Source organism: Trachypithecus francoisi, unplaced genomic scaffold, assembly GCF_009764315.1.
Source record: "Trachypithecus francoisi isolate TF-2019V2 unplaced genomic scaffold, Tfra_2.0 Lachesis_group4, whole genome shotgun sequence".
Taxonomy (NCBI): domain Eukaryota; kingdom Metazoa; phylum Chordata; class Mammalia; order Primates; family Cercopithecidae; genus Trachypithecus; species Trachypithecus francoisi.
The window spans coordinates 144,372,684-144,389,932 of NW_022681469.1; the positions used below are offsets into that span (position 1 = coordinate 144,372,684).

At 35.0% G+C, this 17,249-nt stretch overlaps 1 protein-coding gene across 2 annotated transcripts in view; it reads left to right on the forward strand.

The window, feature by feature from the left end:
- The window catches only part of SPATA48 (spermatogenesis associated 48), a 63,052-nt gene that overhangs the window by 2,323 nt on the left and 43,480 nt on the right, over positions 1 to 17,249 (forward strand). Inside the window, exons 2-3 of one of the 2 annotated variants that reach the window (XM_033194260.1) lie at positions 5,339 to 5,431; positions 6,780 to 6,877. In XM_033194260.1, coding sequence (XP_033050151.1) covers positions 5,339 to 5,431; positions 6,780 to 6,877 — 191 coding nt within the window. The remainder of the gene's footprint in view (positions 1 to 5,338; positions 5,432 to 6,779; positions 6,878 to 17,249) is intronic. The other variant, XM_033194261.1, reaches the window with a different exon arrangement.

The window sequence follows — 17,249 nt, forward strand, 5'->3', positions numbered from 1 at the left end:
AGCACTTCCTTTCTTGATCCAGTTGCCTCTTTTTATCATCTACCAATTAACTCTTCTAAACTTATTCTAATTATATTCAAATCCTTTATAGAACTCTGCCTCTCATTGCAGTAGATGATCCAGTCTTTGTTATCACAGAAGAAATAAAACTTGTCTATTGTCACTTCCTTGATTGTCCTCCACTTTGGCCTCCTGATATCAATATTGATACCACTTTGTATGTCTTTCTTTTTTTAAACCATTGTATTAAGTCACATTGCATGACAAATACTAAAGACTGGGTGGCTGAAATAACAGATATTTTTTCTCATAGTTCTAGAGGCTAGGAAGCCAAGAAACAAGGAATCGGTATATTTGATTGCTGGTGAAGACCTTCTTTCTAGTTTATAGAAGGCTTCTTTCTCCCTGCATCCTCAAAGAGTGCTCTAGTCTCCCTTCCTCTACTTAACACTAATGCCATCATGGAGGTCTTACCTTCTTTGCCTCATCTAAAGCGAATTACCTCCCGAAGGCTTCACCTCCAAATAAAATCACATTGGGAGTTAAGCTTCAACACACTAATTTGGGGTGATACAGACATTCACCACAACCATCTTTATAGTTAATTAATATTAAGTAGTATATTCATACTGTGCAAATAGCACCACCATCCATCTCTGGGATTCACTTCATCTTGCAAAACTGAAACTCTTTACCCATTGAACAACCCCCTATTTTCCTCCCTGCCAGGGGTTATGAACTCCTGGCAACAACCATTGTATCTTCTGTTATCTATGATTTTGACTACTTTAGTTTCCTCACTTAAGTGAAATCACGTATTATTTGTCCTTTGTGATTGGCTTATTTCACTTACCATAATGTCCTTCAGGTTCACCCATGTTGTAGCATATGTCCAAACTTTCTGTGTGTATTAGGTCTATTTGGCCTATGTTTTATTCAAGTACTCTATGTCCTTATCGATCTCCTGTCTGGATGTTGTATTCATTATTAAAAGTGAGGTACTAAAATATCCTACTATTATTGTATTGATGTCTATCTCTTCCTGCATTTATGATTCTCTTGACCTTGGTGAACATTTTTTTGTGACAGTTTTCTGTCGGGTACATTATTTAACTCCATTTTATTAGGATTGGTTTCTGAAAATCTATCTTCTTCCTTTGTTTGGAGGATCTTTGCCTGATTCTTCATTTTCCTTGACTCTCTGTGGAGGTGTTCACACATTAGACAAAATAGGCACTTCTTCCATTCTTCATGACCTGGTTTTGAAAATGAGAAGACCTTCACCCTTCAGCCTGGCCAGAGATTTGGGAACCTCTGACAACTGTTTTCCTTCCCAAGGGAATCTGAGAGATGGGATTTTTTGTTCACTTACTCTATGCTGAGGAGGGGGTGAGCTATGGTGTCTACTAGCCCAAACTCCCATTTCCGTTATCCCATAGGCAACTAGACTGTGCCAGATTCATCAGAGTTTCATGATTGGTAAGACAGATACTGTTTTTTGGGGCAGCCCCAGAGAAGCTGGGGTCCTGAATCAACTCTTGGATCTGTGATGACTATCTCTAGATCTAGATCTGTGGCATCTGCAAGCCCAGGCTACTTTCTCCGTCTTCTCCCAGGGGGTTAAACTATGTTGAATTTATCAGACTTCCAGGACTGGTAAGATAAATCCTAGTTCTTTAGGCAACTACCAAGAAGTTGGTGTGCTGAACACATGAGTGAATCAACCTTTTCTAGGGGCTGAGAGCGAGGATTATTTAAAATCTGCTTACTCTGTGCTGAGCATATGGGAGAGTCTGTGCTATCCACCAGTCCAGAATGCAATCTCTGTTCACTCTTGGATCATTAGATTGTACCAGACCCCTCAGGGCTCCAGGACTGGCAAGACAGAAGCCAGTCCTCTGGGGAGCCCCCTTGGAAAAGTTGGGGTGCTAAACATGGGAACCAATCGAGGGGAGAACACCCTGAGTAAATATGGGAGCTAGGAAATCTCTTCCTGATTGTCTGGTACTGCACCAGGGGCAGGGAATCTGCAAGAGGGTGACTCAAATCTCCATATCAGCTTCAGTACGTCTGTTTTGCATTCTGTCAAGGTGCAGGAGCCTTTCAGTTAGTTTCTGTATTTCTCACAAAGGCAACTTGTTCATGAATTGTTGCCGAATCAGTTTGTTAACTGGGGAGAGGAAGTTCAGAGTTTCCTACTCTGCCATCTTGCTAAGGTCATTCCCCATAAATTTTGTTGTTTAAATTTTCATTTTTCGGCTGAGCGCAGTGGCTTACGCCAGTAAGCCCAGCACTTTGGGAGGCCAAGGCGGGTGGATCACGAGGTCAGGAGATCGAAACCATCCTAGCTAATATGGTGAAACCCCATCTCTACTAAAAATACAAAAAATTAGCCAGGCGTGGTGGTGAGCGCCAGTATTCCCAGCTACTCGGGAGGCTGAGGCAGGAGAATGGCGTGAACCTGGGAGGCGGAGCTTGCAGTGAGCCGAGATCAGGCCACTGCACTCCAGCCTGGGTGACAGAGCGAGACTCTGTCTGAAAAAAAACAAAAAAACAAAAATCGTTTTTCTCAAGATAGTTTCCCATTTCCTTTATGATTTCTTATTTGATCCTTTGTTTCGTAGCATCATGTTTAATTTCTATATGTCTGTTAATTTGCCAGTTTCCCTTCTTTTGTTGATTTTTAGTTTCATTTCATTTCGACTGGAAAAGACACTGTATGATTTTAACCTTTTAAATTTATAAAGAAGTGTTTTGTGGCCTAAAATTATTCTATTCTAGAGAATGACCCATGTGTGCTTGAGAAAAATACATATCCTGCTGTTGTTGGGTGAATTGTTCTGTTAGGTCAAATTGTTTTATAGTGTTGTTCAAGTTCTCTATTTCCTTATGGATCTTTGTCTGATCATTCTGTTATTGAAAGTGGATATTAAAGTATCCAATAATTATTGTAGCACTGCCTAGTTTTCTCTTCAATTCTGTCAATGTTTATTTCATGTATTTTGAATCTCTGATATTTGGTGCATATAAATAAAATAGAGAATAGAAAAGCGACATGTACAAACAACTAAACCTAAAGCTGTCCTTTTAAAAATCAACAAACATGATCTACTTTAGCTATATTAAGAAAGATAACTCAAGTAAGACCATTAACAAAGGGCATTTTAGGTGTTATGAAAACCTATATATAACCAGTAGATGGTAGAAAATACATGAAGAAGAAGACAAAATACATAGAATGGTTCTTGAATTTTTCTCCTGTAATAGTTTTTGCATTCCTTAAAAGCACAATATTATGATATTTTACAATAAAAATAACAGGGCCTGTGGGAAAATAGGGTTCATGGCAGATGCCCTCAAACTCATATCATTTTATAGGTTACATATGAATCCTTCTCACAATAAAAATATGGTCATGGTTTTAAACATTTTAAGTTCCTAAGAAGTAAGGAAAATACTATAGTGCTTTCCTTAACAGAAGACTTGACATTTGCTTTTTGGTATGAAAGTGATGAAGTGGGATGGTGAGTATGAAGAAGAGATTAATGGTAGCTTGTCCAAAAGTGATCCTCAGCAATTCTCCCTGTTCCTGCATGTGCCTGCCACTCTTGCCAATAAACTCTGTTTACTTCCCACGTTGACATTGGGCCTGGACATTTGACTGGCTTGGGCCAATTATAAGTTAGTAAGTATTGTGCAAATGGAGATTTGATAAGCACTTGCACATTGGGATTAGTCCTCTTCAGAGTCTTCTCTGGGATCTCAGTCACTATCCTGTGAAAGACCAACTTATGCCCACAGAAACAAATACAAGGCATTTGCTAGTATGCCCACCTAAACCCCCAGTTAATGGTCAATACCAACTTGCCAGCCATGTGGGTGAGGCCATTTTTGAACCTTTGCAGCTATTGAAACCGACACCACGTGAAAGAACCACCCCCAACTATCTTCTGAATTCCGGGAGAGAATAAGTGGTTGACTTAAGCCATTAGGTTTTAGAATTGTTTACTTTTCAAATAGTAGATACTGAAACAGGGTGGAGGAAAGGATATCCTCATACTTGGACTTAAATTTGATGACTCTGAGGTATACTTCATTGTCCTGAGTCCTTCTAATCTGTCTTAACGTTAGAATTCTGGTTTTATTATTCTCCTATTTTCCTGCTTTTTCAAAGCAGTTGTTTGAATGGCTCCAAATAAGATAGATACCACAAAATGCCATCCTGTTGTTCGTGGCACAATAGACTTCTAGAGAGTTTCCTTTGTCCAGCTGTGTCACAGGCAGAATCATCCTCATGGTTCTTAAAACCGAAATGACCATGGGATTCAGCATTCTTTTCCTCCCTTTGCTTTGTCCTCTCACCTCTGTGTCTGTATTAGTTTTCTCTTGCTGCTGTAACAAATTGACACAAACTGGAAAGTTTACAGTGAAGCCCATCAATCACAGTTTTGTGGATCAGAAGTCTGGGGAATGTCATCTGGGTCTTCTGTTTAGAATCTATGATAATAATAATGCCAAAATTGGCCAGACACGACCGTGGCTCATGCCTGTAATCCCAGCACTTTGGGAAGCCAAGGCAGGCGGATTATCTGAGGTCAGGAGTTCAAGACCAGCCTGGCCAACATGGTGAAACCCCATCTCTACTAAAAATACAAAAATGATCTGGCCATGGTGGCATGTGCCTGTAATCCCAGCTACTCAGGAAGCTGAGGTGGGAGAATTGTTTGAACCCAGGAGGTGGAGGTTGCAGTGAGCAGAGATCGTGCCACTGCACTCTAGCCTGGGCAACAGAGTGAGACTCTGTCTCAAATAAATAAATAAATAAAGCCAAAATCAAGGTATTATCTTGATTCTTATCTAGAGGGTCTGGGGAAAAATCAACTTCCAAGCACATTCAGATTGTTGCAGAATCCAGTTTCTTCCATCTAAACTGTTTATTTCCTCATACACTGTCAGCCAGGGGACTCTGTCTGCTCCTAGAGGGTACCCATATCCTACTCATGTGATTGCCTCAAGCTTCAAAGTCGACAATGGTGCACTGAGGTCCGCTGATACTCTACTCTCTAACTGGCCCTTCTAAACCCACAGACTATCCAGCATCCACTTGTTCTGTATTCCTCCTTTACAAATCCCCATTGCAGATTCTGTCACGAGTTTCTCAGTCAAATATTGACTGAATTATCATCAATCATCATCATTATCATCATCATGAAAATAGTATTACTACATTAGTACTAAAAATACTAATGATATTACAAACACTAAGTGTTAATTAATAAACATGTTGAGCACTTAAACTACATGCCATAGTTTGCTTATTTCTTTGTATTAATTATAGTTTTTATAACGCTGGCAGTAGTCATTAAAGCTGAGGAAAATGAGGCTCAGATGGGTCAAATAACTCATGAAGGTCACTCTGGAACCCAAGCAAGTAAGTATATACATATATACATAATGTATATACTTGTAAGTATATATTATATGTAATATATAATGTATATACTTGTAAGTATATAAGACCATATATAATATTTATATATACAATATATAATATTAGATAGGTGGCGTCTGTGATAGAGCTCCACCAGAGTGACACCCACAGATGACCATGGAGCTCCTATCCTTCCCTAAGCACCTCTCACAATGCATCTCTCTCTTGCTTCAACATCTCTGTGCTGTCCATCCTGATCTCAAATTTTAACTTTTAAATTTACATTTTGCCAAGTTGGATTAATTCGTGGAACAAAGCTATGAGGTAGAGGACCAAGTCAGAAGTCCCCAAGGGATAAGAGAAATGATCTCTATGGAAACTACCAGAGGCACTGCAGTTCTTCACCTATGCTAGTCACCTGCCCATACCAAAGTAATCAATCTATCTTATTAAAACCTTTCAAGGGCAATTCATCTGCAGACTAAGTCCGAGGTTTTCATGCCCTGACCTTGGACTATTTCTTTTGCTTATCTTCTACCATTTCCTATCTACCATTTTACAATGTGCTATACCTAACATTTTTTAATTTCTATATATATTAATAGGCTCTCGCAGAGCAGGACTACCATCGCACATACTGTTTCCCTTCCTGGAACAACTACCCTTTCTCTACTTCTCCTTTTTCATCCAAGTTCTACTTAATTGTCAAGATTAGATCAGGTGTTATCTTTGGGGAGATGTCCCTAAACCCCGACAACCTGGTTGGACTAGGTATTCTTAGGTATCCTTCCTATGCACCCCCACAGCACTCTGAGCTCAGCTATTGCTGTATTGCCACACCATATTGAAATTATCTACTTGTATGTTTGTACTTTCTATTTGCTTATGGACACCTCAAACCAGGAGCCCTGTTTTTCATCTTTATATAAAAGCTTCCAATTACAGTGTACCAAATATTTTTGAAGGCTGCTTTTTATATCTGTTAGTTTTTTAGGACTTCTAATCTATCATTACATGAATTATCTGCATAATAACCAGACTCACCTTGTGTCACCATCATCCCCAACGTGTCTGTGTGCACATACATCGATGTATAGTACCAAATAGGTATCTTCCAATAATAAGTAAGAAATACCAAGTGATTCTGCACTATTATAATTAGGCTCACATAGAAATTCCAGAGCTATTCTGTTCTCACAGCTAAAAGATCCAGAAAAGTTATTAAATAATCCATTAAAAAATGAATTACAATCACACAGTCTAGCTTCTAACAGTAAATATTTCTGTTGAAAAAGAACTTTTATTGTGTTTTTAACCAAAACCCCATTCACTTGTTTTGTGTTTTCAGGTTGGACAAGCCCACTGAAAGTTACTCCTTTACAACCTCATCATGAAGGATGCTCAATAAGTCACATATTTACATTTGATGAGGAGGCAACATGTGCAGTAAGATTTTCTTGCTGAGTGTTATTACACAATATACGTAATTAGTTTATTTCATTGTTTAGTTATTAGATGTTGTATGCCCTAGACGAATAGCTACTATGTATATAGTTCTTCTTATGTTCCAGGTATTGTGCAGACCCTTGCAGTTAATGTATATTATGCATTACCTTGCATCATTCCTACAATACCATGGGGGAGGAGTGAGTAGTAGATGCAGCTGGTGCCCATCACAGACTCCCTTCACTGGCAAGTGTGTCTATTCCCAGTAGCAATGAGTGATGACCACTGAAAGGCTAACAGCCACAAGACTAGACGACTGCACCTTCTCATGCTGTCTCTTTCAAATTTTGGTCAGTGACTGACTGACTTCCTAGGGCAACAGATAAATGCTACTCTCCAGCTGAGACTGCATTCTCACTAACTTCTTTTCCTTCTCCTATTCTACTGTCTTCACTCCCCTTGGCCTGAGGGCATTCCCACAATATATCACTTGAACAACAACCCTGTCTGAATCTCTGCTCCTTAACCAGTAGTGTTGTTATTCTCATATCATTTGAGAAAACAGAAGCCCAATGATGTTGAGTAACTGACTTTTGATAAGACAGATAATAAATATAAAACCAAAATTTTAACGTAAATATTTTTCAGAATTTAAGGATTATATTCCTAATCATCTTCCTGTGTAGATTTTACAGTCTCTAAATCCTTGGCATTTAAATTAAGATACTTAAAGACTCCTAAGACATACACAGAGATACAAAAACATTTTTTTAAAAAGCTTTTTTGAGATATATGTCATGCACCATAAAATTCAGTCCCTTAAAGTGTGCAATTCAATGTTCTTAGAATATTCACAGAGTTGTGCAACCATCACCACAATCTAATTTTAGATTTTTATTACCTCAAAAAAACCCATATTCATTAGCAGTAAAAGCATGAATACATTGTAAAGAATCAATTTCCATTGCTGTGACTCCTATATGTATTTCTTCTAAAATTCATCTGCCTGGGAATTTACCCATATAGTGCCATGTTGATTTCTTTTTTTCCCACCTTTTCCTTCACAATAACCCTTTCTAGTTTACCACAAAGGGAAATGGGGCATACCTCTCACTTATTAACAGCTGTACTACAGTACATGGCCATGAAATGAAGAGCATGAGTCATTTAAAGTACGTGTCCTCAATGCCTCCTGTACTCAGGATGTCACACACATGGTAGGACTTTATGTTTTTCTTTGTCCTACACATTTTTCTTTTATAAGAAAATTATGGTGTTAGAAATAGTGGCAATTTTGTCTGTTCTAGGCTATTCTGAATTTAGACAAAATTCATAATGTGATTGCAAGGGTAATGAAAATTTTTATTTATTAGTTTTACTTTTTCTATCTTGAAACTCTTATCAAAAGATCCATTGGTCCTGTAGGTAAATCCTGTGAGAGCAAATCAAAGTGAACCTTATAAGAAATTGAAGACCTCATTGCCTTTTTTAAAAAATCTATGCTACAAATTTATGGCAAGATTCCATGCTTTAACTATTTTAAAACTAGAATTCGAAAGTAGGAACTTGTCATGGAAAGGCTTATTAGCATACTTATTTAAATTTAAAATAAGTTTAGACTTTTTATAGCAGTGAATAAATCTAGGTATTATTTCCAGTAGTGGAAGCTAAGTAATATGGACCAATATTTCCAATGGCAAAACAACTGGATTAATGTTCCTTTTTTCTAATAAGGTAGAGAGAAATTACTAGGCCGACAAGAGGATAGACGCTCTAAAATTTAAGCCTAGCACTTAGGGCCACTTTGATACTGAAAGAATTTGCAATTTTTGAAGAGGCAACCAAAAGTTTGATTTGAACTTTTGGTGGTCTCATAGGAGTAAAAGATCAGAAGCTGGAGTTGATCCATGAAAAACACCTGTGACTGTGGGCTGACTACCTGGAGGCCTGAATCCTACAAGTAAGGATAGGTCAATAGTAGAAAGCACTTGAACAGACTGCAGCCTAGCTTAATCCAAGTAAACAAGAAAACTTCCAGTCCTGAACTAGGATGAAGGTGATCCTAGACTGCTCTCATTTCCAGAAATCAGACAGTAGTAAACATTTTTCTTTGAAGGAAGATATTATCTTATTAAATCTCAAAGTATTTTTATTGAAACTTTTTTTTTTTTTTTTTTTTTGAGACAGAGTCTCGCTCTTTCGCCCAGGCTGGAGTGCAGTGGTGTGACCTCAGCTCACTGCAAGCTCCGCCTCCTGGGTTCATGCCATTCTCCTGCCTCAGCCTCCCTAGTAGCTGGGACTGCAGGAGCAACACCAGGCTAATTTTTTGTATTTTCAGTAGAGACGGGGTTTCACCATGTTAGCCAGAAAGGTCTCGATCTCCTGACGCCGTTCCACCCGCCTCTGCCTCCCAAAGTGCTGGGATTACAGGCGTGAGCAACCACGCCCAGCCAAAAACTTAAACTGTAATGTTCAACACATAATTAACAGTATCCAAACACACAAGGAGAAAGTACACTGTGAGTGAGAATCAGCAGAAATGAAAGAAAACAGAAACAGACAAAAGCCAAAGGTGACAGCAACAGAAGCATTCAGCCCCAGCACCAAGAGTAGTGGCAGAAAAAGTCTCAAGTTAAAGGAGGCAAAACATGGAGAACATAAAAATGGAAAAAGGAAAAATCTGAAAGTTCATTTTTCAACATAGATTATGGTAATTGCATTATTTGGAATCTGGACATCAGTAACCACATTTTGTCAGGTCTTGTTAAATATGAAGAAATTCTGGAAATTGAGGCACTGAATGATGCTGATGGTGTTGCAGAACCTTAACGCGGATAATGCTAAAGTTTTATTAGTACATAAAGGAAGTTCTACTTCAATGTGATTACTTTTATCAGAAGAAACTAAGGAACATTTAGAGTTAGAAGTAGAGATTCCAACTGAATCAGATTTCAAGTATAGTAAAGATATCAAAGAGCAAATTTAGTCCCTTCTCTATGAAATAGTAGACACACAACATGTAGAAGACAGCAATAGAGAGAAGATGCGCCAGCAAGAATATAGCCACTCGAAAGTGAAGATAGACAGCAAGGATAAATTTGAGTACCTGGAAATGAAAACATTTTATAAAGAAACTGAAGATACATAACGTGTACAAGTGAGTTTGTAGGAATATAATCAGAAAGTGGAAGAGATACTATATTAGAGAAAAACCTAGATTTCCTGAAAGATTATACCATATTATCATATTATCACGATATAGCACATCAAGATAATAGTCAACAAACATGTGAACTACAGAAAATATGACATAAATTTCAGATACTGCTAGAGAAGATTGAAACACAGGTTTAGAAAAAGTAATTGTCTCTTTGATAAAGGGCAATAAAACTGGTGGATTTCAGACTATGATGACTCAGGCTGATGGGAGTTATTATAAAGAGTGATACTTACATTGATTATACCTACCCTGATATTTTTGTTAGAAATTACTATATTAGTTTCAAACATACTACTTAAGACATAAATTTGTATCTATTTGAAACATGTAGCTAATTAATTAGAAAAAAATTAATGACATTTCAATAGAAGTTTGAAATGACCATAATGTAGTTATTTTAGTTATCAAAATTTAGTGGATTGGATTGTAAAATGCCTCTTTGGACACAAGTAAATTATATGGATTGATGTATAGTACAAAACACTTCTTAGCACATTAGACTGGTCATATCATAGCTGCTGTTATTAGACACCTGTTTAAATTTTAGAAAACTAACATAAATTACTAGCACTTAATTTCAGGCTTGTTTTGCCTCTGACTAATTAAGCACCCTCACACCAGTAGCTTTAGTATTGCACTAGGTTTTTAAAATAAAAGTGAATAAGGCCTCCCCGTTAAGATTGATTTATGATATATAAAATGTTGTCATTGCCTACTTGTTTATAAAGTGTGAACCATTTTCACTGGAATTTACCTATTTATGGCTCAGAAATAGTTTTATGTTGAAAATATTTTGATTTTAGAAAAGGAGATAAACACAACTTCATTCATGAAATAAATATTAGCCTAAAGAATAATAAGAAATGTTTTCCTTTATGTGTCAGAGGCAGCATTTCATCAAGTTAACACAGTATTTTTTAAATTAATTAATTAATTAATTTATTTATTTATGACAGAGTCTTGTTCTGTCGCCCCAGCTGGAGTTCGGTGGCATGATCTCGGCTTACTGCAACCTCTGCCTCCTGGGTTCAAGCAATTCTCATGCTTCATCCTCCCGAGTAGCTGGGATTACAGGCATGTGCCACTATGCCTCGTTATTTTTTGTACTTTTAGTAGAGACAGGTTTCACCATGTTGGCCTGGTTGTTCTCGAATTCCAGACCTTAAGTGATCCTCCCACCTTGGCCTCCCAAAGTGCGGGATTACAGGTGTGAGCCACCGTGCCAAGTCAACATTGTTTTAAAATAAGGTAATAGTTTTGGTTACTAGGGTCAGAATCAAAGAGATTTTTTTTTTATTATAGCTACCTCAAATTGCAATTTAATAATTTCTACATACGTAGAATAACCCAAAATAATAATCTGGTAAAATAAGCTGTAATTTTTCTGATGTGATATTACTGATAGATACAGTGTTGATATTGTTGATACAACATTTACATTAATTTGAATAATGTTAATTTATATTCTCAAATTTAGAACACTATTACTTTTATAAAGCAATACCTTTTATAAGAATCTCAGGAATAAAAGAACTGATGAATAAATAAAGTAAGTTATACTGGATTTTTCGGTACACAATCATTCAAAAAATTCTGGGAATTGAGGATCAATTCTGCTGTAGTCAATTTGAATATTTTGTAATTCCAAATCTGAATAAATAAAGCTTGTATTTAATTATGTAGTAACATGAAAAAAGTTAATACATTTTTTTAAAATATAAAATTTCTTCATTTAATATTATTTGAGTGCAGTAAAATTCAGAAGAATTTAAAAAGTAAAGACCTAATCAACCAGAGAAAAACTTCATAAAACCAAAATCAGTGATAATATCTTAAAAGCAGCCAGAGATGGGGGAAAAAACACAAATTACCTTCAAAGGCTTGACAGATCTTTTCTACATAGCAATAATAGATTACAACAGGAGTTCTAACATATGTATTTATATTTATTATATATTTAATATATAATATATTCATACTTAATATGTTGTATATAGTTTATATATTATATATTGTATATTTATATATTTGATATATAGTTTTACATATTATATTATATACTGTTATATTTATATATTATATATGATATATAATATGCTTTATTTATATATAATATTTACCACTTTTATATTTGATATATTATATACTTACATTTATATATAATATATACTATATATTATATAATATATAATGTGTATACATCATATGTTATCTATAATATATGCATCATATATTATATTGGAAAGTGAAACCCAATAGTAATATAATAACCATATATTATATTAAATATATATAAATATGTTATATGTTATGTGATATAGATTATAATATATAATTATAACTAATATGATATCTAACATGCATAATATAATATATAATCATATTATGTTATATATTATATATAATTAGATATATATTACTATATATTATTACATAATATATGATTATATATAAAAAACATAAGCTAATATATGATATGTAAAATATATATTTATAATATGTAAATCATCAACTAACATATATAATAAATATATGTAATATCTTTATCATATATAAAATGTATATTATATATTTATATACGATATATGATAACATTATATTATCATATATATGATACATATATATATTGAAATGGTGTCATTGTCTGGGGTAGTACCCGAGGTTTGTTGTCCCATGGCCATGGAAAACTAAGACACACCAGAGTGAGGATAAGTGGTTGTTTAATAGACAAAAGGAAAAGAAGAGCTCTCTGTGCAGAGGGGTCCTGGAGAAAATGGGTCCCTACTTCCACAGTGAAATGCAGAAGGATTTATAGATGAGCTTGAGGAGGCAGTGTCTGATTTACATAGGGCACACAAAATTGGCTGAACCAGATGTGCCATTTGCATAGCACATGAGAATCTGGCCACTGCCACCCTAATCTTATTATGTAGATGGATTCTCTACCTGACTGGCGCCTTGTTGCTTGCTTTTTACTGTACACGTGGTGACAAAGAAAAGGGAAGATGGAGCCTCCATGTTGAATATACCTGGCTTCCAGGTAGCCCTTCCCTATTAGCACAGCCGTCTGCATTCACACATACAAGCTTCAAGCCTGCTTACCTATGTTTGCAGCTGGATTTTTCAGGCTGATCTTTGTTAGAAAATAAAAGATTTGGGTGCTGCTTTTTGTTAAAAGGGAAACCCTGCCAAGGACTCTGTTGCCCTTACTATCTGATTAAACAATTTGTTTTTAGCTCCTGTATCAACATGACATTGTATTTTGCTACACTGACAGAGAAAGCAACATTAAATTAAAAATATTGCAAACTACACAAAATCCACAAAATGAATAGAAGAAAATAAAATAAATCTATTCAAAATTCAACCAACTGTAATAAAATAAAAAACAAGAATCAAAACACTCTAGTGAAGACAGTTACTCCTACATCAACTATTTAGCAGTAAATGAAACATTGTACTACAACACTCCAAACTGAATTACATATTTTCAAATAAGCCTTTGAGATTATAAAGGTCTGCCTTCATACGGAACTCCAAAAATTAAATACAAATAAAATAATCAGTGACAAAAAAAATAAAAATTTATCTTGGAATAATAATTAAATGGTGCAAAGGAAAAACAGAAAAAAACAAAAATGTAATAAAAGACATTGAATAAAAAATGAAAAACACCCAAGAAAATGAACATGAGATAAAGAATATTTGAAAGTGTTAAAGAGAAGGTGGTTGAAGTGGAACATAAACAAAGAAGAAACAATATACATATAATTGGAGGTCCTGAAGAACAAAAACCAAACAGTGGAACAGAATGTGTTAAACCATGGTTTCTGGACCTTGGCATGGTCAGAATTTTGGGCTTCATAACTCTGTGCTGAAGGAGACTATCCTGTGCAATGTAGGATGATTAGCAGCACCCCTGACCTCACCCACTAGATGCCAGTAGCACCCTTCCCAGGTGAATGAAAAGCTACAAAATGAACAGCAAAGTAAATCAAAAGAAAGCATGGAAAGAAAAATAAAAAATGATAAGTAAAGTAATGAATAAATTAGAGAAGATGAAGTAACAGGTACTCAAGCTACTTTTCTGCTTTAGCCAAATAGAAAACTGGACAACTTGTAAAAAAAAAAAAAAAATCATTTCCAGACACTGGCCAAAGGCACTGAAAGGCTGGGATCTCTAAAGAAGGGAAACTAACAATGTGAGCCCTACAATTACACCAGCTTGCTTCCTGGGGGGGCAGTTTTTAAGCCACAGTCCAGGAAAGTGAAACCCAAACATAGCTTTACATTCCTGTTGGATTGAAGAGGAGATTAGAGTTCTAAGAAGTCAAGGAATGGAGAATTTGCAGGGCAAGATGACAGAAAAGAGGGAGTTATGAAGATGTGGAGGAGCAGTGGGGCTTTGGAAATATGCAGAAGAGATAGCTCAGGTCTTTGGGTACTGATCTGTGTATACAAAAGAAGGAACTACTAAAGCTAAGGAAAAACTCACTGTAAAGAAGTGGGCATAAGCTTTCCCTGAAACTCAAACAGGGCAAGGAACGTTTTATGTCCCCACAAGCTAGAATAAAACACTTTATAGTAAATAGGTACATCAAGTCAGATCTTCAAAAGGATATTACTTTTGTAGTCAGGCTTAACTAGTTCAACTTTAAAGATTGCTCTGGACTTTCTCAAATTTTAAAAGCACCCGACTGATTCCAATTACTTCATTTGCTGGAAAAAAAATCCAAAACTTAAGAATAAAACAACTTCCAGCAACCAACCAACAACTTAAAGTCCAAAACAAGTTATCAGTTTAAAAAATAAAATGAAACTACTTTTCATGCAAAGAAGCAGAAAAATATTACCCATAGGGGAAAAATCAATCAATAATAACAATCCTATGAGTGACAGACATAAAGGACCAAGCAGCTATTGTATTCAAACAGCTATTACAAACCTGTTTCATATGTTCAGATCATAGGGACAGTCATAACCATGATAACAAGGGATGATGTGAAGATGCAAACGGACTTCTAGATGTGAAAAATACATCTGAAGTAAAAGATAAGTTGGTAGTTTTAAGAACAGAGCAGATCTTGCATGATGAAAGATCAGTAAAAATAAATACATAGCAACATAAACTATTCAAAATGAAAAGAGAGAAAATAAAGCTTCAAAATAAAGCATCAGTTACTGTGGAACAGTATCTAGTAAGACGTCTAACATGCATGCATTGGAGTCTCAGAATAAAAGTGAGTTGAAAAAAAAGGTTGGTGACACAATGACACAAATTGTTCCTAGCTGATAAAAATTATAAATCTGAAGAAAAAAATGTTCAACATATTTCAATCTGTATAAAAATGTTTTAAAATTATGCCCAAAACACATCAATGACATTACTGAAAAACAGTGATAAAAAAAAATCTTAAAAACAACTAGAGAAAAGATATTTACAAAGAAACACATGTAAGAATGACTTCTGGCTTTTTGTTAGTTTGTGCAAGCCAGAAGAAAATAAATGCACATATTTTAAGTAACAAAAATAAATAAAAATAAACTAAGAAGATATTAACTAACAATAAAAATATTTAAAATTAGAAGCAAAATAGAAACATTTTTATAAAAACAAAGCTGAAAGAATGCACTGCCAGTAGACCTGAAGGAATTTCTTTAGACAGAAGAAAATAATGTATATGAAAATTCAAGTTTACACAATGAAATAAATTGAGGTTAACAGAAATGGTAAACATATGGGTAAATATAAAATACTATTTTTCATCTTGGAGTTCTTTAAAGTATCACTGTTTAAAGCAACAATAATAATAATGTGTTTCAGGTTTATAGCATATAAAAAAGTAAATTGTGTGACAGTAGTATATGGGACAACAAAGAAAATGAGCATATGCTGTTTAAAATTTTTTACACTATTTTTGGAATGATATATTATTGTCCTGTAAACCCTGGAGTTAAAGATGTGTATTGTAAAATATCTATACTATAAATCCTAGAGAGATAACAACAACAGAAAAGAAAAAAATTTTTAAAGCATACGTAGTAAGCTAATAGGAGATAAAATGAAATTTTAAAATTAAAAAAATTCTTAACTAACTCAAAAGAAAGTAACACAAAAGAAAAATAGAGTAGATAAAACAAATAGAAAAAAACCAGATTTAAACCAAATTATGTCCACTGTTAAACAGAATTTAATATAATGAACTTAAAAGCCACAAATTGTTAGTTGGATAAAAAATTAAGACCTGGCCAGGTGCAGTGGCTCATGCCTGTAATTCCAGCACTTTGGGAGGCCGAGGCGGGCGGATCACCTGAGGTCAGGAGTTTGAGACCAGCCTGACTAACACAGTAAAATCTTGTCTCTACTAAAAATACAAAAATTAGCCAGATGTAGTGGCGGCTGCCTGTAATCCCAGCTACTCAGGAGGCTGAGGCAGGAGAGTCGCTTGAACCTGGGAGGCAGAGGTTTCAGTGAGCTGAGATCGCACCATTGCACTCCAGCCTGGGTGACCAAAAAAAAAAAAAATTAAGACCCTGCTATATGCTGACCACAAGAAAACCATGTGAAATGTAAATAAAAGTTTAAGGTAAGATGTAAAAATATATATAATTCAAAAACTAGTCAAATTAATGCAGAATTAACTGTAATAATATCAGACAAAGTGAATTTCAGAACAAGAAATTTTACTAAGGAGTCAGATATTTTACAATAAGAAAGGGATCAATCCATAAAATGTACATAAAATATATTTAAAATGTATATCACCTAATAACAGAACTCAAAATACTTGAAGTAAAAACTGATAGAACTGAAAGGCAGATTTACAGTTAGTAGATATTTCAAAATTCTGTTCTCAGCAGTTTATAGGAAAGGTAGACAGAAAAAACGGGGATGTGGAACATATGAAAAACATTAATCAGCTAACTTGATCTAATTGATATAAATAACAATGGCACACAGAACATTCACTGAGATAAATTATATTCTGGAATATCAAGCAAATCAAATGAAATCGAAAGAATTGAAACTATAGAAAGATGTTCTCTGATAGGAACAAAATTAAACTAGAACTGAATAATAAAAGATGCCTGGTAAAAAATAAAAGCATATATGCACGTTTAGAATATAGCAATATACAAATGGTTAATACA